Raw genomic sequence first — 24,457 nt, forward strand, 5'->3', positions numbered from 1 at the left:
GGTATTAGTTTATGGATTGAGGGGAAGGGGACAACTCTGCATTAATTTATGGATTGGGGGGAAGGGGGCAACTCTGCATTAGTTTATGGATTGGGAGGAAGAGGGCAACTCAGTGTTAGTTTATGGATTGGGAGGAAGGGGGCAACTCGGCATTAATTTATGGATTGGGGGGAAGAGTGCAACTCGGTATTAGTTTATGGACTGGGGGGAAGAGGGCAACTCAGTATTAATTTATGGATTGGGAGGAAGAGGACAACTCTGCATTAGTTTATGGATTGGGGGGAAGGGGGCAACTCGGCATTAATGTATGGATTGGGGGCAAGGGGGCAAATCTGCATTAATTTATGGATTGGGGGGAAATGGGGCAACTCTGCATTAGTTTATGGATTGGGAGGAAGGGGGCAACTCGGTATTAGTTTATGGATTGGGAGGAAAAGGACAATTCTGCATTAATTTATGGATTGGGGGGAAGAGGACAACTCGGCATTAGTTTATGGATTGGGGGGAAGAGGGCAACTCGGCATTAATTTATGGATTGGGGGGAAGGGGGCAACTCGGCATCATTTTGAGGTTTGGGAGGAAGAGGGCAACTCGGCATTATTTTTTGGTTTGGGAGGAAGAGGGCAACTCGGCATTAGTTTATGGATTGGGAGGAAGGGGGCAACTCGGGATTAATTTATGGATTGAGGGAAGAGGGCAACTCGGCATTAGTTTATGCATTGGGGGGAAGAGGGCAACTCAGCATTAGATTATGGATTGGGAGGAAGGGGGCACTTCGGCATTAGTTTATGGATTGGAGGGGGAAGAGGGCAATTCGGCATTAATTTATGGCTTTGGAGGAAGGGGGCAACTCTGCATTGGTTAATGGATTGGGAGGAAGGGGGCAACACGGCATTAGTTTATGGATTGGGGGAAGAGGGCAACTCGGCGTTAGTTTATGGATTGGGGGAAGAGGGCAACTCGGCGTTAGTTTATGGATTGGGGGGGAAGAGGGCAACTCGGCATTAATTTATGGATTGGGAGGAAGATGGCAACTCTGCATTAGTTTATGGATTGGGGGGAAGAGGGCAACTCGGCATTAGTTTATGGATTGGGGGGCAGAGGGAAACTCTGCATTAGTTTATGGATTGGGGGGAAGAGGGCAACTCTGCATTATTTTTTGGTTTGGGAGTAAGAGCTCAACTCGATATTAGTTTATGGATTGTGGGGAAGAGGGCAACTCGGCATTAATTTATGTATTGGGGGGAAGGGGGCATCTCGGTATTAGTTTATGGATTGAGGGGAAGGGGACAACTCTGCATTAATTTATGGATTGGGGGGAAGGGGGCAACTCTGCATTAGTTTATGGATTGGGAGGAAGGGGGCAACTCGGCATTAATTTATGGATTGGGGGGAAGAGTTCAACTCGGTATTAGTTTATGGACTGGGGGGAAGAGGGCAACTCAGTATTAATTTATGGATTGGGAGGAAGAGGACAACTCTGCATTAGTTTATGGATTGGGGGAAGGGGGCAACTCGGCATTAATGTATGGATTGGGGGCAAGGGGGCAAATCTGCATTAATTTATGGATTGGGGGGAAATGGGGCAACTCTGCATTAGTTTATGGATTGGGAGGAAGGGGGCAATTCGGTATTAGTTTATGGATTGGGAGGAAAAGGACAATTCTGCATTAATTTATGGATTGGGGGGAAGAGGGCAACTCGGCATTAGTTTATGGATTGGGGGGAAGAGGGCAACTCGGCATTAATTTATGGATTGGGGGGAAGGGGGCAACTCGGCATTATTTTGAGGTTTGGGAGGAAGAGGGCAACTCGGCATTATTTTTTGGTTTGGGAGGAAGGGGGCAACTCGGCATTGGTTGATGGATTGGGAGGAAGAGGGCAACTCGGTATTAGTTTATGGATTGTGGGGAAGAGGGCAACTCGGAATTAGTTTATGGATTGGGAGGAAGAGGGCAACTCGGTATTAGTTTATGGATTGGGAGGAAGAGGGCAACTCTGCATTAGTTTATGGATTGGGAGGAAGAGGGCAACCCAGCATTAGTTTATGGATTGGGGGGACGGGGGCAACTCTGCATTATTTTTTGGTTTGGGAGGAAGAGGGCAACTCGGTATCAATTTATGCATTTGGGCGAAGGGGGCAGCTCAGCATTATTTTATGGATTGTGGGGAAGTGGGCAACTCTGCATCAATTTCAGGATTGGGGGGGAAGAGGGCAACTCGGTATTAGTTCATGGATTGGGAGGAAGAGGCCAACTCGACATTAATTTCTGGATTGGTGGGAAGGGGGCAACACGGTATTAGTTTATGGATTGGGAAGAAGAGGGCAACTCGGCATTAGTTTATGGATTGTGAGGAAAAGGGCAATTCGGTATTAGTTTATGGATTGTGAGGAAAAGGGCAATTCGGTATTAGTTTATGGATTGTGGGGAAGAGGGCAACTTGGAATTAATTTATGGACTGGGGGGAAGAGGGCAACTCTGTATTAGCTAATGGATTGGGAGGAAAAGGGCAACTCTGCATTAGTTTATGGATTGGGAGGAAGAGGGCAACTCGGTATTAGTTTATGGATTGGGAGGAAGGGGGCAACTCGGCATTAGTTTATGGATTGGGAGGAAGGGGGCAACTCGGGATTAATTTATGGATTGGGGGAAGAGGGCAACTCGGCATTAGTTTATGCATTGGGGGGAAGAGGGCAACTCGGCATTAGATTATGGATTGGGAGGAAGGGGGCACTTCGGCATTAGTTTATGGATTGGAGGGGGAAGAGGGCAATTCGGCATTAATTTATGGCTTTGGAGGAAGGGGGCAACTCTGCATTGGTTAATGGATTGGGAGGAAGGGGGCAACACGGCATTAGTTTATGGATTGGGGGAAGAGGGCAACTCGGCGTTAGTTTATGGATTGGGGGGAAGAGGGCAACTCGGTATTAGTTTATGGATTGGGAAGAAGAGGGCAACTCGGCATTAGCTTATGGATTGTGAGGAAAAGGGCAATTCGGTATTAGTTTATGGATTGTGGGGAAGAGGGCAACTTGGAATTAATTTATGGACTGGGGGGAAGAGGGCAACTCGGCATTAGTTTATGCATTGGGGGGAAGAGGGCAACTCTGTATTAGCTAATGGATTGGGAGGAAAAGGGCAACTCGGTATTAGTTTATGGATTGGGAGGAAGAGGGCAACTCGGTATTAGTTTATGGATTGGCAGGAAGGGGGCAACTCGGCATTAGTTTATGGATTGGGGGGAAGAGGGCAACTCGGCATTAGTTTATGGATTGGGGGGCAGAGGGAAACTCTGCATTAGTTTATGGATTGGGGGGAAGAGGGCAACTCTGCATTATTTTTTGGTTTGGGAGTAAGAGCTCAACTCGATATTAGTTTATGGATTGTGGGGAAGAGGGCAACTCGGCATTAATTTATGTATTGGGGGGAAGGGGGCATCTCGGTATTAGTTTATGGATTGAGGGGAAGGGGACAACTCTGCATTAATTTATGGATTGGGGGGAAGGGGGCAACTCTGCATTAGTTTATGGATTGGGAGGAAGGGGGCAACTCGGCATTAATTTATGGATTGGGGGGAAGAGTTCAACTCGGTATTAGTTTATGGACTGGGGGGAAGAGGGCAACTCAGTATTAATTTATGGATTGGGAGGAAGAGGACAACTCTGCATTAGTTTATGGATTGGGGGAAGGGGGCAACTCGGCATTAATGTATGGATTGGGGGCAAGGGGGCAAATCTGCATTAATTTATGGATTGGGGGGAAATGGGGCAACTCTGCATTAGTTTATGGATTGGGAGGAAGGGGGCAATTCGGTATTAGTTTATGGATTGGGAGGAAAAGGACAATTCTGCATTAATTTATGGATTGGGGGGAAGAGGGCAACTCGGCATTAGTTTATGGATTGGGGGGAAGAGGGCAACTCGGCATTAATTTATGGATTGGGGGGAAGGGGGCAACTCGGCATTATTTTGAGGTTTGGGAGGAAGAGGGCAACTCGGCATTATTTTTTGGTTTGGGAGGAAGGGGGCAACTCGGCATTGGTTGATGGATTGGGAGGAAGAGGGCAACTCGGTATTAGTTTATGGATTGTGGGGAAGAGGGCAACTCGGAATTAGTTTATGGATTGGGAGGAAGAGGGCAACTCGGTATTAGTTTATGGATTGGGAGGAAGAGGGCAACTCTGCATTAGTTTATGGATTGGGTGGAAGAGGGCAACTCGGCATTATTTTTTGGTTTGGGAGGAAGAGGGCAACCCAGCATTAGTTTATGGATTGGGGGGACGGGGGCAACTCTGCATTATTTTTTGGTTTGGGAGGAAGAGGGCAACTCGGTATCAATTTATGCATTTGGGCGAAGGGGGCAGCTCAGCATTATTTTATGGATTGTGGGGAAGTGGGCAACTCTGCATCAATTTCAGGATTGGGGGGGAAGAGGGCAACTCGGTATTAGTTCATGGATTGGGAGGAAGAGGCCAACTCGACATTAATTTCTGGATTGGTGGGAAGGGGGCAACACGGTATTAGTTTATGGATTGGGAAGAAGAGGGCAACTCGGCATTAGTTTATGGATTGTGAGGAAAAGGGCAATTCGGTATTAGTTTATGGATTGTGAGGAAAAGGGCAATTCGGTATTAGTTTATGGATTGTGGGGAAGAGGGCAACTTGGAATTAATTTATGGACTGGGGGGAAGAGGGCAACTCTGTATTAGCTAATGGATTGGGAGGAAAAGGGCAACTCTGCATTAGTTTATGGATTGGGAGGAAGAGGGCAACTCGGTATTAGTTTATGGATTGGGAGGAAGGGGGCAACTCGGCATTAGTTTATGGATTGGGAGGAAGGGGGCAACTCGGGATTAATTTATGGATTGGGGGAAGAGGGCAACTCGGCATTAGTTTATGCATTGGGGGGAAGAGGGCAACTCGGCATTAGATTATGGATTGGGAGGAAGGGGGCACTTCGGCATTAGTTTATGGATTGGAGGGGGAAGAGGGCAATTCGGCATTAATTTATGGCTTTGGAGGAAGGGGGCAACTCTGCATTGGTTAATGGATTGGGAGGAAGGGGGCAACACGGCATTAGTTTATGGATTGGGGGAAGAGGGCAACTCGGCGTTAGTTTATGGATTGGGGGGAAGAGGGCAACTCGGTATTAGTTTATGGATTGGGAAGAAGAGGGCAACTCGGCATTAGCTTATGGATTGTGAGGAAAAGGGCAATTCGGTATTAGTTTATGGATTGTGGGGAAGAGGGCAACTTGGAATTAATTTATGGACTGGGGGGAAGAGGGCAACTCGGCATTAGTTTATGCATTGGGGGGAAGAGGGCAACTCTGTATTAGCTAATGGATTGGGAGGAAAAGGGCAACTCGGTATTAGTTTATGGATTGGGAGGAAGAGGGCAACTCGGTATTAGTTTATGGATTGGCAGGAAGGGGGCAACTCGGCATTAGTTTATGGATTGGGAGGAAGGGGGCAACTCGGGATTAGTTTATGGATTGGGGGAAGAGGGCAACTCGGCATTAGTTTATGTATTGGGGGGGAAGAGGGCAACTCGGCATTGATTTATGGTTTGGGAGGAAGGGGGCAAGTCGGTATTAGTTTATGGATTGGGGGGAAGAGGGCAACTCGGCATTAATTTATGGATTGGGAGGACGAGGGCAACTCGGCGTTAATTTATGGATTGGGAGGAAGAGGGCAACTCGGCGCTAATTTATGGATTGGGAGGAAGAGGGCAACTCGGCGTTAATTTATGGATTGGGAGGAAGAGGGCAACGCGGCGTTAATTTATGGATTGGGAGGAAGAGGGCAAATCGGCGTTAATTTATGGATTGGGAAGAAGATGGCAACTCTGCATTAGTTTATGGATTGGGGGGAAGAGGGCAACTCGGCATTAGTTTATGGATTGGGGGGCAGAGGGCAACTCTGCATTAGTTTATGGATTGGGGGGAAGAGGGCAACTCTGCATTATTTTTTGGTTTGGGAGGAAGAGGTCAAGTCGATATTAGTTTATGGATTGTGGGGAAGAGGGCAACTCGGCATTAATTTATGGATTGGGGGGAAGACTGCAACTCGGTATTAGTTTATGGACTGGGGGGAAGAGGGCAACTCAGTATTAGTTTATGGATTGGGAGGAAGGGGGCAACTCGGCATTAATTTATGGATTGGGGGGAAGAGTGCAACTCGGTATTAGTTTATGGACTGGGGGGAAGAGGGCAACTCAGTATTAATTTATGGATTGGGAGGAAGAGGACAACTCTGCATTAGTTTATGGATTGGGGGGAAGGGGGCAACTTGGCATTAATTTATGGATTGGGGGGAAGAGTGCAACTCGGTATTAGTTTATGGATTGGGAGAAAGGGGGCAACTCGGCATTAGTTTATGGATTGGGAGGAAGAGGACAACTCGGTATTAGTTTATGGATTGGGGGGAAGGGGGCAACTCTGAATTAATATATGGAATGTGGCGAAGGGGGCAACTCTACATGAATTTATGGATTGGGAGGAAGAGTGCAACTCGGTATTAGTTTATGGACTGGGGGGAAGAGGGCAACTCAGTATTAATTTATGGATTGGGTGGAAGGGGGCAGCTATGCATTAGTTTATGGATTGGGATGAAGGGGGCAACTCGGCATTAATGTATGGATTGGGGGCAAGGGGGCAAATCTGCATTAATTTATGGATTGGGGGGAAATGGGGCAACTCTGCATTAGTTTATGGATTGGGAGGAAGGGGGCAACCCAGCATTAGTTTATGGATTGGGAGGAAGAGGGCAACTCGGTATTAGTTTATGGATTGTGGGGAAGAGGGCAACTCGGAATTAGTTTATGGATTGGGAGAAAGTGGGCAACTCGGCATTATTTTTTGGTTTGGGAGGAAGAGGGCAACCCAGCATTAGTTTATGGATTGGGGGGACCGGGGCAACTCGACATTAATTTCTGGATTGGTGGGAAGGGGGCAACACGGTATTAGTTTATGGATTGGGAAGAAGAGGGCAACTCGGCATTAGTTTATGGATTTTGAGGAAAAGGGCAATTCGGTATTAGTTTATGGATTGTGGGGAAGAGGGCAACTTGGAATTAATTTATGGACTGGGGGAAGAGGGCAACTCTGTATTAGCTAATGGATTGGGAGGAAGAGGGCAACTCGGTATTAGTTTATGGATTGGGAGGAAGGGGGCAATTCGGCATTAGTTTATGGATTGGGAGGAAGGGGGCAACTCGGGATTAGTTTATGGATTGGGGGGAAGAGGGCAACTCGGCATTAGTTTATGCATTGGAGGGAAGAGGGCAACTCGGCATTAGATTATGGATTGGGAGGAAGGGGGCACCTCGGCATTAGTTTATGGATTGGGGGGGGGAAGAGGGCAAATCGGCATTAATTTATGGCTTTGGAGGAAGGGGGCAACTCTGCATTGGTTAATGGATTGGGAGGAAGGGGGCAACACGGTATTAGTTTATGGATTGAGGGAAGAGGGCAACTCGGCGTTAGTTTATGGATTGGGGGGGAAGAGGGCAACTTGGCATTAATTTATGGATTGGGAGGAAGTGGGGAACACTGCATTGGTTTATGGATTGGGAGGAAGGGGGCAACACGGCATTAATTTATGGATTGGGGTAAGAGTGCGTCTTTGCATTAGTTTATGGACTGGGGGGAAGGGGGCAACTCTGCATTAGTTTATGGATTGGGAGGGAGAGGGCAACTCTGCATTAGTTTATGGATTGTGAGGAAGAGCACGACTCTGCATTAGTTTATGGATTGGGAGGAAGGGGGCAACACGGCATCAGTTTATGGATTGGGGGAAGAGGGCAACTCGGCGTTAGTTTATGGATTGGGGGGGAAGAGGGCAACTCGGCATTAATTTATGGATTGGGGGGAAGAGGGCAACTCGGTATTAGTTTATGGACTGGGAGGAAGAGGGCAACACGACGTTAATTTATGGATAGGGAGGAAGAGGGCAACTCGGCGCTAATTTATGGATTGGGAGGAAGAGGGCAACTCGGCGTTAATTTATGGATTGGGAGGAAGAGGGCAACTCGGCGTTAATTTATGGACTGGGAGGAAGAGGGCAACTCGGCGTTAATTTATGGATTGGGAGGAAGATGGCAACTCTGCATTAGTTTATGGATTGGGGGGAAGAGGGCAACTCGGCATTAGTTTATGGATTGGGGGGCAGAGGGCAACTCTGCATTAGTTTATGGATTGGGGGGAAGAGGGCAAGTCTGCATTATTTTTTGGTTTGGGAGGAAGAGGTCAACTCGATATGAGTTTATGGATTGTGGGGAAGAGGGCAACTCGGCATTAATTTATGTATTGGGGGGAAGGGGGCATCTCGGTATTAGTTTATGGATTGAGGGGAAGGGGCAACTCTGCATTAATTTATGGATTGGGGGGAAGGGGGCAACTCTTCATTAGTTTATGGATTGGGTGGAAGGGGACAACTCTGCATTAGTTTATGGATTGGGAGGAAGGGGGCAACTCGGCATTAATTTATGGATTGGGGGAAGAGTGCAACTCGGTATTAGTTTATGGACTGGGGGGAAGAGGGCAACTCAGTATTAGTTTATGGATTGGGAGGAAGGGGGCAACTCGGCATTAATTTATGGATTGGGGGGAAGAGTGCAACTCGGTATTAGTTTATGGACTGGGGGGAAGAGGGCAACTCAGTATTAATTTTTGGATTGGGAGGAAGAGGACAACTCTGCATTAGTTTATGGATTGGGGGGAAGGGGGCAACTCGGCATTAATTTATGGATTGGGGGGAAGAGTGCAACTCGGTATTAGTTTATGGACTGGGGGGAAGAGGGCAACTCAGTATTAATTTATGGATTGGGTGGAAGGGGGCAACTATGCATTAGGTTATGGATTGGGACGAAGGGGGCAACGCGGCATTAATTTATGGATTGGGGGCAAGGGGGCAACTCTGCATTAATTTATGGATTGGTGGGAAGGGGGCAACTCTGCATTAGTTTATGGATTGGGAGGAAGGGGGCAACTCGGCATTAGTTTATGGATTTGGAGGAAGAGGACAACTCGGTATTAGTTTATGGATTGGGGGGAAGGGGGCAACTCTGAATTAATATATGGATTGTGGCGAAGGGGGCAACTCTACATTAATTTATGGATTGGGAGGAAGAGTGCAACTCGGTATTAGTTTATGGACTGGGGGGAAGAGGGCAACTCAGTATTAATTTATGGATTGGGTGGAAGGGGGCAACTATGCATTAGTTTATGGATTGGGACGAAGGGGGCAACTCGGCATTAATGTATGGATTGGGGGGAAGGGGGCAACTCGGCATTATTTTGAGGTTTGGGAGGAAGAGGGCAACTCGGCATTATTTTTTGGTTTGGGAGGAAGGGGGCAACTCGGCATTATTTTGAGGTTTGGGAGGAAGAGGGCAACTCAGCATTATTTTTTGGTTTGGGAGGAAGGGGGCAACTCGGCATTGGTTGATGGATTGGGAGGAAGAGGGCAACTCGGTATTAGTTTATGGATTGTGGGGAAGAGGGCAACTCGGAATTAGTTTATGGATTGGGAGAAAGTGGGCAACTCGGCATTATTTTTTGGTTTGGGAGGAAGAGGGCAACCCAGCATTAGTTTATGGATTGGGGGGACGGGGGCAACTCTGCATTATTTTTTGGTTTGGGAGGAAGAGGGCAACTCGGTATCAATTTATGCATTTGGGCGAAGGGGGCAGCTCAGCATTATTTTATGGATTGGGGGGAAGTGGGCAACTCTGCATCAATTTCAGGATTGTGGGGGAAGAGGGCAACTCGGTATTAGTTCATGGATTGGGAGGAAGAGGCCAACTCGACATTAATTTCTGGATTGGTGGGAAGGGGGCAACTCGGTATTAGTTTATGGATTGGGAAGAGGAGGGCAACTCGGCATTAGTTTATGGATTGTGAGGAAAAGGGCAATTCGGTATTAGTTTATGGATTGTGAGGAAGAGGGCAACTTGGAATTAATTTATGGACTGGGGGGAAGAGGGCAACTCTGTATTAGCTAATGGATTGGGAGGAAGAGGGCAACTCGGTATTAGTTTATGGATTGGGAGGAAGGGGGCAACTCGGCATTAGTTTATGGATTGGGAGGAAGGGGGCAACTCGGGATTAGTTTATGGATTGGGGGGAAGAGGGCAACTCGGCATTAGATTATGGATTGGGAGGAAGGGGGCACCTCGGCATTAGTTTATGGATTGTGGGGAAGAGGGCAATTCGGCATTAATTTATGGCTTTGGAGGAAGGGGGCAACTCTGCATTGGTTAATGGATTGGGAGGAAGGGGGCAACACGGCATTAATTTATGGATTGGGGGAAGAGTGCGTCTCTGCATTAGTTTATGAATTGGGGGGAAGGGGGCAACTCTGCATTAGTTTATGGATTGGGAGGAAGAGGGCAACTCGGCATTAATTTATGCATTGGGAGGAAGAGGGCAACTCGGCATTAGTTTATGGATTGGGAGGCCGAGGGCAACTCTGCATTAGTTCATGAATTGGTGGGACGGGGGCAACTCTGCATGAGTTTATGGATTTGGAGGAAGCGGGCATCTCGGTATTAGTTTATGGATTGAGGGGAAGGGGGCAACTCTGCATTATTTTTTGATTTGGGAGGAAGAGGGCAACTCGGCATTAGTTTATGGATCGGGTGGAAGGGGGCAACTCGGCATTAGTTTATGGATTGGGGGGGAAGAGGGCAACTCGGCATTAATTTATGGTTTGGGAGGAAGGGGGCAAGTCGGTATTAGTTTATGGATTGGGGGGAAGAGGGCAACTCGGCATTAATTTATATATTGGGAGGAAGAGGGCAACTCGGCGTTAATTTATGGATTGGGAGGAAGAGGGCAACTCGGCGCTAATTTATGGATTGGGAGGAAGAGGGCAACTCGGCGTTAATTTATGGATTGGGAGGAAGAGGGCAACGCGGCGTTAATTTATGGATTGGGAGGAAGAGGGCAACTCGGCGTTAATTTATGGATTGGGAGGAAGATGGCAACTCTGCATTAGTTTATGGATTGGGGGGAAGAGGGCAACTCGGCATTAGTTTATGGATTGGGGGGCAGAGGGCAACTCTGCATTAGTTTATGGATTGGGGGGAAGAGGGCAACTCTGCATTATTTTTTGGTTTGGGAGGAAGAGGTCAACTCGATATTAGTTTATGGATTGTGGGGAAGAGGGCAACTCGGCATTAATTTATGGATTGGGGGGAAGAGTGCAACTCGGTATTAGTTTATGGACTGGGGGGAAGAGGGCAACTCAGTATTAGTTTATGGATTGGGAGGAAGGGGGCAACTCGGCATTAATTTATGGATTGGGGGGAAGAGTGCAACTCGGTATTAGTTTATGGACTGGGGGGAAGAGGGCAACTCACTATTAATTTATGGATTGGGAGGAAGAGGACAACTCTGCATTAGGTTATGGATTGGGACGAAGGGGGCAACGCGGCATTAATTTATGGATTGGGGGCAAGGGGGCAACTCTGCATTAATTTATGGATTGGGGGGAAGGGGGCAACTCTGAATTAATATATGGATTGTGGCGAAGGGGGCAACTCTACATGAATTTATGGATTGGGAGGAAGAGTGCAACTCGGTATTAGTTTATGGACTGGGGGGAAGAGGGCAACTCAGTATTAATTTATGGATTGGGTGGAAGGGGGCAACTATGCATTAGTTTATGGATTGGGACGAAGGGGGCAACTCGGCATTAATGTATGGATTGGGGGCAAGGGGGCAAATCTGCATTAATTTATGGATTGGGGGGAAATGGGCAACTCTGCATTAGTTTATGGATTGGGAGGAAGGGGGCAACTCGGTATTAGTTTATGGATTGGGAGGAAAAGGACAATTCTGCATTAATTTATGGATTGGGGCGAAGAGGGCAACTCGGCATTAATTTATGGATTGGGGGGAAGGGGGCAACTCGGCATTATTTTGAGGTTTGGGAGGAAGAGGGCAACTCGGCATTATTTTTTGGTTTGGGAGGAAGGGGGCAACTCAGCATTATTTTGAGGTTTGGGAGGAAGAGGGCAACTCGGCATTATTTTTTGGTTTGGGAGGAAGGGGGCAACTCGGCATTGGTTGATGGATTGGGAGGAAGAGGGCAACTCGGTATTAGTTTATGGATTGTGGGGAAGAGGGCAACTCGGAATTAGTTTATGGATTGGGAGAAAGTGGGCAACTCGGCATTATTTTTTGGTTTGGGAGGAAGAGGGCAACCCAGCATTAGTTTATGGATTGGGGGGACGGGGGCAACTCGACATTAATTTCTGGATTGGTGGGAAGGGGGCAACACGGTATTAGTTTATGGATTGGGAGGAAGGGGGCAACTCGGGATTAGTTTATGGATTGGGGGGAAGAGGGCAACTCGGCATTAGTTTATGCATTGGAGGGAAGAGGGCAACTCGGCATTAGATTATGGATTGGGAGGAAGGGGGCACCTCGGCATTAGTTTATGGCTTGGGGGGGGAAGAGGGCAAATCGGCATTAATTTATGGCTTTGGAGGAAGGGGGCAACTCTGCATTGGTTAATGGATTGGGAGGAAGGGGGCAACACGGCATTAGTTTATGGATTGAGGGAAGAGGGCAACTCGGCGTTAGTTTATGGATTGGGGGGGAAGAGGGCAACTTGGCATTAATTTATGGATTGGGAGGAAGTGGGGAACACTGCATTGGTTTATGGATTGGGAGGAAGGGGGCAACACGGCATTAATTTATGGATTGGGGGAAGAGTGCGTCTCTGCATTAGTTTATGGATTGGGGGGAAGGGGGCAACTCTGCATTAGTTTATGGATTGGGAGGGAGAGGGCAACTCTGCATTAGTTTATGGATTGTGAGGAAGAGCACGACTCTGCATTAGTTTATGGATTGGGAGGAAGGGGGCAACACGGCATTAGTTTATGGATTGGTGGAAGAGGGCAACTCGGCGTTAGTTTATGGATTGGGGGGGAAGAGGGCAACTCGGCATTAATTTATGGATTGGGGGGAAGAGGGCAACTCGGTATTAGTTTATGGACTGGGAGGAAGAGGGCAACACGACGTTAATTTATGGATAGGGAGGAAGAGGGCAACTCGGCGCTAATTTATGGATTGGGAGGAAGAGGGCAACTCGGCGTTAATTTATGGATTGGGAGGAAGAGGGCAACTCGGCGTTAATATATGGACTGGGAGGAAGAGGGCAACTCGGCGTTAATTTATGGATTGGGAGGAAGATGGCAACTCTGCATTAGTTTATGGATTGGGGGGAAGAGGGCAACTCGGCATTAGTTTATGGATTGGGGGGCAGAGGGCAACTCTGCATTAGTTTATGGATTGGGGGGAAGAGGGCAAGTCTGCATTATTTTTTGGTTTGGGAGGAAGAGGTCAACTCGGCATTAGTTTATGGATTGGGAGGAAGAGGACAACTCGGTATTAGTTTATGGATTGGGGGGAAGGGGGCAACTCTGAATTAATATATGGATTGTGGCGAAGGGGGCAACTCTACATTAATTTATGGATTGGGAGGAAGAGTGCAACTCGGTATTAGTTTATGGACTGGGGGGAAGAGGGCAACTCAGTATTAATTTATGGATTGGGTGGAAGGGGGCAACTATGCATTAGTTTATGGATTGGGACGAAGGGGGCAACTCGGCATTAATGTATGGATTGGGGGGAAGGGGGCAACTCGGCATTATTTTGAGGTTTGAGAGAAAGAGGGCAACTCGGCATTATTTTTTGGTTTGGGAGGAATGGGGCAACTCGGCATTATTTTGAGGTTTGGGAGGAAGAGGGCAACTCAGCATTATTTTTTGGTTTGGGAGGAAGGGGGCAACTCGGTATTAGTTTATGGATTGGGAGGAAAAGGACAATTCTGCATTAATTTATGGATTGAGGGGAAGAGGGCAACTCGGCATTAATTTATGGATTGGGGGGAAGGGGGCAACTCGGCATTATTTTGAGGTTTGGGAGGAAGAGGGCAACTCGGCATTATTTTTTGGTTTGGGAGGAAGGGGGCAACTCGGCATTATTTTGAGGTTCGGGAGGAAGAGGGCAACTCAGCATTATTTTTTGGTTTGGGAGGAAGGGGGCAACTCGGCATTGGTTGATGGATTGGGAGGAAGAGGGCAACTCGGTATTAGTTTATGGATTGTGGGGAAGAGGGCAACTCGGAATTAGTTTATGGATTGGGAGAAAGTGGGCAACTCGGCATTATTTTTTGGTTTGGGAGGAAGAGGGCAACCCAGCATTAGTTTATGGATTGGGGGGACGGGGGCAACTCTGCATTATTTTTTGGTTTGGGAGGAAGAGGGCAACTCGGTATCAATTTATGCATTTGGGCGAAGGGGGCAGCTCAGCATTATTTTATGGATTGGGGGGAAGTGGGCAACTCTGCATCAATTTCAGGATTGTGGGGGAAGAGGGCAACTCGGTATTAGTTCATGGATTGGGAGGAAGAGGCCAACTCGACATTAATTTCTGGATTGGTGGGAAGGGGGCAACTCGGTATTAGTTTATGGATTGGGAAGAGGAGGGCAACTCGGCATTAGTTTATGGATTGTGAGGAAAAGGGCAATTCGGTATTAGTTTATGGATTGTGGGGAAGAGGGCAACTTGGAATTAATTTATGGACTGGGGGGAAGAGAGCAACTCTGTATTAGCTAATGGATTGGGAAGAGGAGGGCAACTCGGCATTAGTTTATGGATTGTGAGGAAAAGGGCAACTCGGCATTAGTTTATGGATTGGGAGGAAGGGGGCAACTCGGGATTAGTTTATGGATTGGGGGGAAGAGGGCAACTCGGCATTAGTTTATGCATTGGGGGGAAGAGGGCAACTCGGCATTAGATTATGGATTGGGAGGAAGGGGGCACCTCGGCATTAGTTTATGGATTGGGGGGGGGGAAGAGGGCAATTCGGCATTAATTTATGGCTTTGGAGGAAGGGGGCAACTCTGCATTGGTTAATGGATTCGGAGGAAGGGGGCAACACGGCATTAATTTATGGATTGGGGGAAGAGTGCGTCTCTGCATTAGTTTATGGATTGGGGGGAAGGGGGCAACTCTGCATTAGTTTATGGATTGGGAGGGAGAGGGCAACTCTGCATTAGTTTATGGATTGTGAGGAAGAGCACGACTCTGCATTAGTTTATGAATTGGGGGGAAGGGGGCAACTCTGCATTAGTTTATGGATTGGGAGGAAGAGGGCAACTCGGCATTAATTTATGCATTGGGAGGAAGAGGGCAACTCGGCATTAGTTTATGGATTGGGAGGCAGAGGGCAACTCTGCATTAGTTCATGAATTGGTGGGACGGGGGCAACTCTGCATGAGTTTATGGATTCGGAGGAAGCGGGCATCTCGGTATTAGTTTATGGATTGAGGGGAAGGGGGCAACTCTGCATTATTTTTTGGTTTGGGAGGAAGAGGGCAACTCGGCATTAGTTTATGGATTGGGGGGAAGAGGGCAACTTGGCATTCGTTTATGGATTGGGAGGAAGAGGGCAACTCGGCATTAGTTTATGGATCGGGTGGAAGGGGGCAACTCGGCATTAGTTTATGGATCGGTGGAAGGGGGCAACTCTGCATTATTTTTTGGTTTGGGAGGAAGAGGGCACCTCGGTATTAATTTATGGATTGGCGGGAAGAGGGCATCTCTGCATTGGTTTATGAATGGGGAGGAAGGGGGCAACTCTGCATTAGCTTATGGATTGGTGGGAAGAGGGCAACTCAGTATTAGTTTATGGGTTGGAGGGAAGGGGGCAACTCGGCATTAGTTTATGGATTGGGAGGAAGGGTGCAACTCGGCATTCATTTATGGATTGGCGGGAAGGGGGCCACTCGGCATTGGTTTATGGATTGGAGGGAAGGGGGCAACTCGGCATTAGTTTATGGATTGGTGGGAAGGGGGCAACGCGGCATTAGTTTATGGATTGGGAGGAAGGGGGCAACTCATCATTAATTTATGGATTGGGGGAAGGTGGCAACTCTACATTATTTTATGGATTGGGAGGAAGGGGGCAACTCGGCATTAATTTATGGATTGGAGGGGAAGAGGGCAACTTGGCATTAATTTATGGATTGGGAGGAAGTGGGGAACACTGCATTGGTTTATGGATTGGGAGGAAGGGGGCAACACGGCATTAATTTATGGATTGGGGGAAGAGTGCGTCTCTGCATTAGTTTATGGATCTGGTGGAAGGGGGCAACTCGGCATTAGTTTATGGATCGGTGGAAGGGGGCAACTCTGCATTATTTTTTGGTTTGGGAGGAAGAGGGCAACTCGGTATTAATTTATGGATTGGCGGGAAGAGGGCATCTCTGCATTGGTTTATGAATGGGGTGGAAGGGGGCAACTCTGCATTATCTTATGGATTGGTGGGAAGAGGGCAACTCGGTATTAGTTTATGGATTGGAGGGAAGGGGGCAACTCGGCATTAGTTTATGGATTGGGAGGAAGGGTGCAACTCGGCATTCATTTATGGATTGGCGGGAAGGGGGCAACTCGGCATTGGTTTATGGATTGGAGGGAAGGGGGCAACTCGGCATTAGTTTATGGATTGGAGGGAAGGGGGCAACTCGGCATTAGTTTATGGATTGGGAGGAAGGGGGCAACTCGGCATTAATTTATGGATTGGGGGGAAGGGGGCAACTCTGCATTATTTTATGGATTGGGAGGAAGGGGGCAACACGGCATTAATTTATGGATTGGGGGGAAGAAGGCAACTCAGTATTAATTTATGGATTGGGGGGAAGGGGACAACTCGGCATTAATTTATGGATTGGGGGGAAGAGGGCAACTCTGCATTAATTTATGGATTGGGGGCAAGGGGGCAACTCTGCATTAATTTATGGTTTGGGAGGAAGAGTGCAACTCGGTATTAATTTATGGACTGGGGGGAAGGGGGCAACTCTACATTATTTTATGGATTGGGAGGAAGAGGGCAACTTGGTATTCGTTTTTGGATTGGGAGGAAGGGGGCAACTCGGCATTAGTTTATGGATTGGTGGGAAGAGGGCAACTCGGCATTAGTTTATGGATTGGAGGGAAGAGGGCAACTCGGCATTAGTTTGTGGAATGGGGGAAGGGGGCAACTCTGCTTTGTTTTTTGGTTTGGGAGGAAGAGGGCAACTCGGTGTTAGTTTATGGATTGGGAGGAAGAGGGCAACTCGGCATTAGTTTATGGATTGGAGGGAAGAGGGCAACTCTGCATTAATTTATGGATTGGGGGGAAGAGGGCAACTCGGTATTAGTTTATGGATTGGGAGGAAGAGGGCAACTCGGCGTTAATTTATGGATTGGGAGGAAGAGGGCAACTCTGCATTAGTTTATGGATTGGGGGGAAGAGGGCAACTCTGCATTAGTTTATGGATTGTGGGGAAGAGGGCAACTCGGCATTAATTGATTTATTGGGGGGAAGGGGGCAACTCTGCATTAATTTCTGTATTGCGGGGAAAGGGGGCAACTCTGCATTATTTTTTGGTTTGGGAGGAATCGGGGAACTTGGCATTAATTTATGGATTGGGGGAAGAGGGCATCTCGGTATTAGTTTATGGATTGGGAGGTTGAGGGCAACTCTGCCTTAGTTTATGGATTGGAGGGAAGAGGGCAACTCAGTATTAGTTTATGGATTGGGAGGTTGAGGGCATCTCTGCATTAGTTTATGGATTGGGAGGAAGGGGCAACTCTGCATTAGTTTATGGATTGGGAGGAAGGGGACAACTCGGCATTAGTTTATGGATTGGGGGGAAGAGTGCGACTCTGCATTAGTTTATGGATTGGGGGAAGTGGGCAACTCTGCATTAGTTTATGGATTGGGGGAAGGGGAAACTCTGCATTATATTATGGACGGCGGGGTAGGGGGCAACTCTGCATTTTGTTTGCAGGGCTGGGAGCCTTTTAAAAATGGAACCAACACCTGATCCTGCATCAGGTGACACTGTGAATATCGTCACCCATGCCACCTTGCAATGTGATTGGGGGAGTGGGGTGGCGGCACCATCAATATGTTAAGTGGACGCCCGCCACGTAATCATGGCGGCGCAGCTGCGTGTTTCCCATGCTGCATGGCCACCATTGTCCACGCCCGCCGCCACTCCCGGTGGCGGGACTACAAAATTCAGCCGTATATCTTGGAGGGAATTCAACGGTAGGGAGAAGGGATATGCAAGATTCTGACATTGATATTTGGTACACACTTTTTGGATTTATCCAAAATATTTTCTGTGTCTGTCATGAACATGAAGATCTGGCTAAACTCCCACAAACCTTTGTGGAAATGTTTCAGTCATTGTCTTCTTGAGAATTTATGAGCTACCTATATTTCTCTGATTGTGTAAAGGCTGGATTCCAGCCATTCTTATCAAGACTGGATCGCTTTGATGTCAGAGATGGGATTTCTCTACACTCTGCAAAACAATATAACAATGCTCGATCGCAGGATGGATAAAAGACTGGCAACTGGTGTTTCCAGCCAATGTGGCTTTTCTTTCACCGCAGTCTTAATGAGATATGAGGGTAGATTTGTTGGACAGCAGGACTTCTGGCACTGATACAGAATGAGTGAGTGGGGTGTAGGAAATCAGACAGCGATCCATATTTGTGGCTCCCAGACAAAATTGATCACCACTTAATCTTCATTCTAGTCTGTAGGTTTGTGGAAATTTCATTTATATTCGGTGGCACATGATTCTGCCTTGTGATAGGTTGAAGATTTGTCTTGCATTGGAGCATTAAAAACTTCATTTTTTGTTATATTGATCGAATGTCATTTATACATCACATTGTTAACAAGTTCTCATAACATTTCAATGTGCTTCAAACACAACGATTTACATTCTAAAATCACAGTTGTTATACAGGGAATTATGGAAGCCAATTGACAGCCTGGATGAATGCCCAGTTAATTTATTCTTGGTGTTATTCACCCTTGTCTGTTCCCATTGGTTTGATTGGATATTAAAGATCCCATGGTAGTATTTGAAGAAGCTGTAGAAGTATTTAACCCAGGGAGTAGTCTGAATTTTTTTTTATTGTATTTCTATTTTGCAAGGTTGCTAGTGGGTCAAGGCTAGTAGACATCCAGTCGACATCCAATCTTATGCAAAAACTTTCAATCACAGATACCTGGTCCAAACTAAAATCGTTACTTTCCAATATCTATTGGAACTTTGACACATTTATTGTTTTGGTAAATGTCATAATCTGATAATGGTTTGCCATTACTTCTGTTTAAATTTACTTCTTATTAAACTTGATTCATCTTTGTAACCTGATGACCCCGGTGAGGGGGTGTGTGGGGTAGGTGGCCGTTCAGTACAGGGGAGAGGGTGAATTGGTTCCGTGGGGGTCCTCTGTGGGCCACAAATTGCCCATAGAGGAGGGACCCCCACCCCAATCCTGCAGGGAGGGCGCCTCATTTTCGAAGGCGTCCTCTCCAGGAGGCAGAGGCCCCATACCCGCCGCTGGTAATATCCCAGCGGCAGCGCGAAGATGCCCTTAAGTGGCCATTAATAGGCCAGTTAAGGGCTTCAATTGATCTCTGGGCGGGAAGGGCATCATCAGCCTATCCCAATGCATGGAAGATTGGGTCTGGCAATGCTGGCATCGAGTTCTTTGGTGGTCGCTGCTGCTCCAATTCTCCAGTGCACCCCCCCACCACAGAACCTGCTGTCGGGTGGACAACAAGATGCAGTCTATGGGCTATCATCACCACAAGGAATACAGCAGTGCAAGGAAAAATGTCCATTACCACTGGCTCAGAGCAACCATAAATGGACTATAAACGCAGAGTTTCCCACATCCAGAGAGGGTAAAATTACTGTTATAGGCCGGAATTTTATACCTGCTCTCGAGAGTGAGCTGGGAGGCGAAGTGGGGCATAAAATAGTATGGGAGACAGGGTGGGGTGGGGTGGCCCCATGCCTGTTGCTTACCTATCCTCACTGCTATTTTACCAGCGGTGGGGCAGGTGGCAAGCAGCCTGTCCACCCCAGGCCAATTGAGGCTCTTAAGTGACAAATTAATTGCCATTTAAGGGCCTCCTCCCACTGCTGCTGGTATTTTACCAGCGGCAGACGGGTATTTCAGCACCCAAGCCGGCCGCTCAGTAATAACTGGCGTCCTCCTTGCAGCTGAAGTCGGAGTGCAGAGGGGTTGCTGATCAGGCACCCTATGCCCCACGGAAGGCCCCCCAGCAGGATAGGCCACCGCTGCTAAAACTGCACCCCCCCCCCCCCCATCAATACTGCTCTCCGACTCCCACCCCATCCCTCACCGGGGCCCCGCTGATTGTTCCCCGGCAAAGCCTGTGCCCCACTTCCCTTCCTGAAGGATGCCATCCATTGGCCACTTCTTGCTGGGTGCAGTCCCAGCAGTGGCCACTGCTCCTGGTGGTGTTTTGGGGACTGATGAGCTGCTAGCACTCTGATTGGCCAGCAGCTCTTGGAGGCAGGTCTTCCTGCCTCAGAGAGGTGGAAGTCCCAACTGAGGCCAATTAAGGGCCTGGGCCACGCAAAATTGCTGCATGGCTTCCCAGCCTGGCTGAGGCGGGCTCTCCCAACAACCTTTCCGCCAGTGGGCGGGCCACTGCCACAATGTAAAATTCCAGCCATAGTGAGGAATTATTTCCACTAACCAATAAGACGCTAACAAGAGGGCTCAAATTAAAGAAAATTACAAAAATATTTGAAGGGACAGTTAGAAAAAAAATTGTTTGGTCAGAATATGGAACTATTTGCCTCAAACTGCCATTGAAGCAGAGTCCATAAATTCTGTGAATTGAACGCAAAATTGGGACTAGCTGGTTCTTGAATAAAAAAAATCTGTCCGCAGGAAGATAAATAGCCATTTTGTGTGCTGCAACTTTTTATGATTCTATGAAGAATGCCCACTTGGTTAAGGTGTCAGAGGGCTCCTGATGCCCAGAAAGTTACATGCTGCCAAGAGCTGTAGGTGAAAAGATGGAAAATTGGGGAAATGCTGTTAAACAGAAACAAAAATGAATTAAAGTCTGCTGCGAATCTCTCCTTATAAGACTTACAAAAATGTTATAGTCGATTATAATTTTATTTTTAGAAGATAGAAGTGATTATTTTCCAAAAGGAGAACCTGTATTTGAATGATTGTAACTATTTATTTTGCCTTTCTTGCAGTGGGATCTAGTTTGTGAGAACGGTTGGAAAGGTCCCATGGCCACGTCAGTGGTTTATTTTGGGATGACAAGTGGTGCGTTCATCTCAGGACACATTTCAGACAGGTACACCTACAACCCTTGTATTCAATTGAAAAAGAAAACATTTCAAGTGCAGGTCAATGTAACGAGAGTCAATCCCGTGGGAATGTAGATACAGCTGATTGATTGTACTTGATCACATAAAAAGGGTCCTGTTGTTAGGAGTTTTTAGCTTGTTTTACTTTGCTGCTGAAACAAAAGGACAACTTGTGAAATTCTGGCATCTGAGGTTTCTGAAAGCTGGTAGAACCAGTCTGGTGTCTGGTCAAAGTGTATTTTCTTCCATTTGTGCCATCAAACATACTTTGGCCTGACTTGGCACTGCATGCCTAACTCAGATTTCTGCCTCCTGCATCTGGTTGTAATTTTAGCCTCTGACCTCCACGTCCTGCTGCAACCTTGGGCTCTGACTGCAACCTTTGATCTCTGGCATAAAAACAGAAAATGCTTGAAATACTCATCAGGTAAGGTAGCATCTGTGGAGGGAGAAACAGAGTTAACATTTTAGGGTGGTGACTCGTCAATCAGACCTCTGGACCTAGTTTCAATCTCGGCTTCGATCTTCACAGAGATCATGGCATCCAAAGACATTTGAACAGACCTGATTGGCATTTCTATCTGCTTTGGTGGTTCACTTTTGTCCTCTTATTCTTCCACAGCCTTATCACTTTGGACTAAAAGCAAAGAAAATCTCTAAGCTTTTAGCTAATCAATATCTTTACTTCCCAGTTTAAGCATTAATCATACATACTGAGAACTCCTTGTAGGATCAAAGTTATTTTCAATGACACTGTTTGCCCTGCAATGTGATGCCTCTCTGTCTTGTACAGTGCCATTCTCCCTGAAGCATTGGTAAGGGAGTTGGGCACTCAGTCCTGGTTGTTTTTCTCTGGCTTTTACTCATGGCCTCTGCTATTGTCAATAACCACAGGCACAAAGAAATAAACTGTCATTGCTCTTGATCTTGGGTATGCTTCCAGAACATCCCATTACCGAAGACTGATCATTATTGCCCTCCTCTGCTGACTCTCTCATCCAATCACAATCTGTCCAGCAGACTTGAACCCCTGTTCAGGCTCTTGCAGCGCTGAAAGGTTATCTTGAGTCACAGCACCATCAGCGGGGAACAGTATTGGTGATTTGCATCCAAGTTCCTGTACCTAAGCTTACTTAAGTCAATTGGCCAGAATATAAAGTACAGGATCACACACCATTGAAAGAGTTAAACAAAGAATTTTAACTGGGAGTAGAATTCAGTTGACCAGTGGGACAACAACCATTTCCCCCACACCCCCAACAACACTGTCAATTTATGACCCAGGCTATTTTAACTCCTGGATGTCAATTGCATCCCACTGGCTAGCTTCCCGCCTGAAAAGGATGTAAAGATACAGCTGGTAGGGTGATTTGCTGACACACAGGTAAGTTATGGGGAGGGTATCTGGTAGGATGGGAGGAAGAGGATCCCAGGCCCAGACATGGGACATGGAAGTGCACTCCTGCTTCTCCTGGTCTCAGAAACGGAATTTTAAAACTTAGATTTTAGGGCCCCTTTTTCTTTCATGATCTCAATAAGCATATATTAATGAGGATTCCATAAAAGTCAGGCAAGTAGGTGATTTGACCATCTAAAAGAAGGGCCCAGTTAATGCATCAGTGGGTGTGAATGGAGCAGGAACAAGACGATAAGTTTTCAGAGGCAATTTTACCAATATGACTATCCCATTCCTGGCAGGAAGAATGGGTTAAAATCACCTTTCATTCTCTCCTCCTCCAATCCTTTTGGTTTGCACTGGCACTTTTACTTACTCTTCAATCTAACCTGGAACTCATTTCTTCTGCCCTAAATTCAACTTTCTTCCAACCCTTGTCCCCTTGAAGTCAGCAGTTTTCTTCCTCTCCAACCTCCTTGAAGCTGGCACAATCCTTGCTCCCCTCAATGCAAGCTGCTGTTATTCATCTTCCACCCACAGTTCAAACTGGACCTCCTTGCCTCCCTAAAACCTTCTCTCAGTTCAACATACTACATTTCCAGTACATGTGGCACTGCTCCCACCAGTTCAACCTGGGATTTCTACCCCTTAGTTTAAGGTGGCACATTTCACCCACCCAACCTACTCAGTTTAAAGTGAGGCACTTTACCTCCCAGTTTATGCAGCAGTTTATGCAACAGTTTCCCTGTTGCAGTTAATATTGACACTCTTCTTCCTACATCACCCCAAAGTTCCAGTCCCACATTCTTCCCCATCTCCCAGCTTCGGCCCTTTTCACTCTCATTTCCTCCTTCCTTCTCAATTTTAATGCCACCCACTTCTCCTTCCCTTTCTCCTTCATTGTCAAACATTTCTCGCATTTTCCTGCCTCCTTCACTACCATCCGTTTTGCCTTCTCCTGTTGTGTTGCCTTTACTTGAGTGCTGCTGTTAATAGGAGGGTCTCCAGCCACTGCACACTGGGGATTTCTGTTACCATGAAAATTTCCAACTTTTCTTCAATGAGTTCTCAGGATGAGGGTGATGCTGGCAAGGTTACATTCATTGCTTAATGCCCAATTGCCTGAGAAAGTGCCATGGTGGGATTTGAACTCTTAACACACTGCATAGCTAGTTCACTACCCACCTACAGTATGCGACAGAGTTTATATCCTTTCAGACCAGGATTGTGGTTAATATGGTGCAGAGGGGAAAGAAGTTTGGTCAGTCCTGATTTTTTTCAGCAAGCACTTGATACGCAGACAAGGCCCCAAAATATCAGTTATATGTCACTTTGAAATGATAATGTTTGTCATGTTTCATGAAGTCAAAATGGTAATGATAAAGAAAGAACTTGCATTTATAGAGCACTTTCCACCATATTGGTGAAGTTCTTCGCAGCTAATTAAGTGCTTTTGAAGTGTAGCTGTTGTTGTAGTGTAGGCAAGGTAGCGTAGTGATAATGTTAGTAGACTATTAATGTAGTGGCCTGGATTACTGCTCCAGTGACATAAACTCAGATCCCACCAGAACAGCAGGGGGGATTTGAATTCATTTAATATGGAATTAAAAATGTTAGTCTCTTTAATAAATCATCATGAAACTACTGGATTGTTATTTAAAAAAAACATTTGGTTCACTAATGTCCTACAGGGGAGGAAATCTGCTGTCCTACATGTGATTCCAGACCCATGATAATGTGGTTGACTCTTACCTACACTCTGAAAGCCATGCAGTTCAAGGGCAATAAATGTTGGCTTTGCCAGTGACACTCACGTCCCTGTACAT

The 24,457-nt window shown here is 46.9% G+C and overlaps 1 protein-coding gene across 1 annotated transcript in view; it reads left to right on the forward strand.

The window, feature by feature from the left end:
• The window catches only part of LOC137368640 (solute carrier family 22 member 4-like), a 211,657-nt gene that overhangs the window by 83,716 nt on the left and 103,484 nt on the right, over positions 1-24,457 (forward strand). Inside the window, exon 3 of the mRNA XM_068028780.1 lies at positions 21,119-21,222. Within this exon, the coding sequence (XP_067884881.1) occupies positions 21,119-21,222 (104 nt within the window). The remainder of the gene's footprint in view (positions 1-21,118; positions 21,223-24,457) is intronic.

The sequence above is a fragment of the Heterodontus francisci genome, chromosome 4 (genome assembly GCF_036365525.1).
Source record: "Heterodontus francisci isolate sHetFra1 chromosome 4, sHetFra1.hap1, whole genome shotgun sequence".
NCBI lineage: Eukaryota > Metazoa > Chordata > Chondrichthyes > Heterodontiformes > Heterodontidae > Heterodontus > Heterodontus francisci.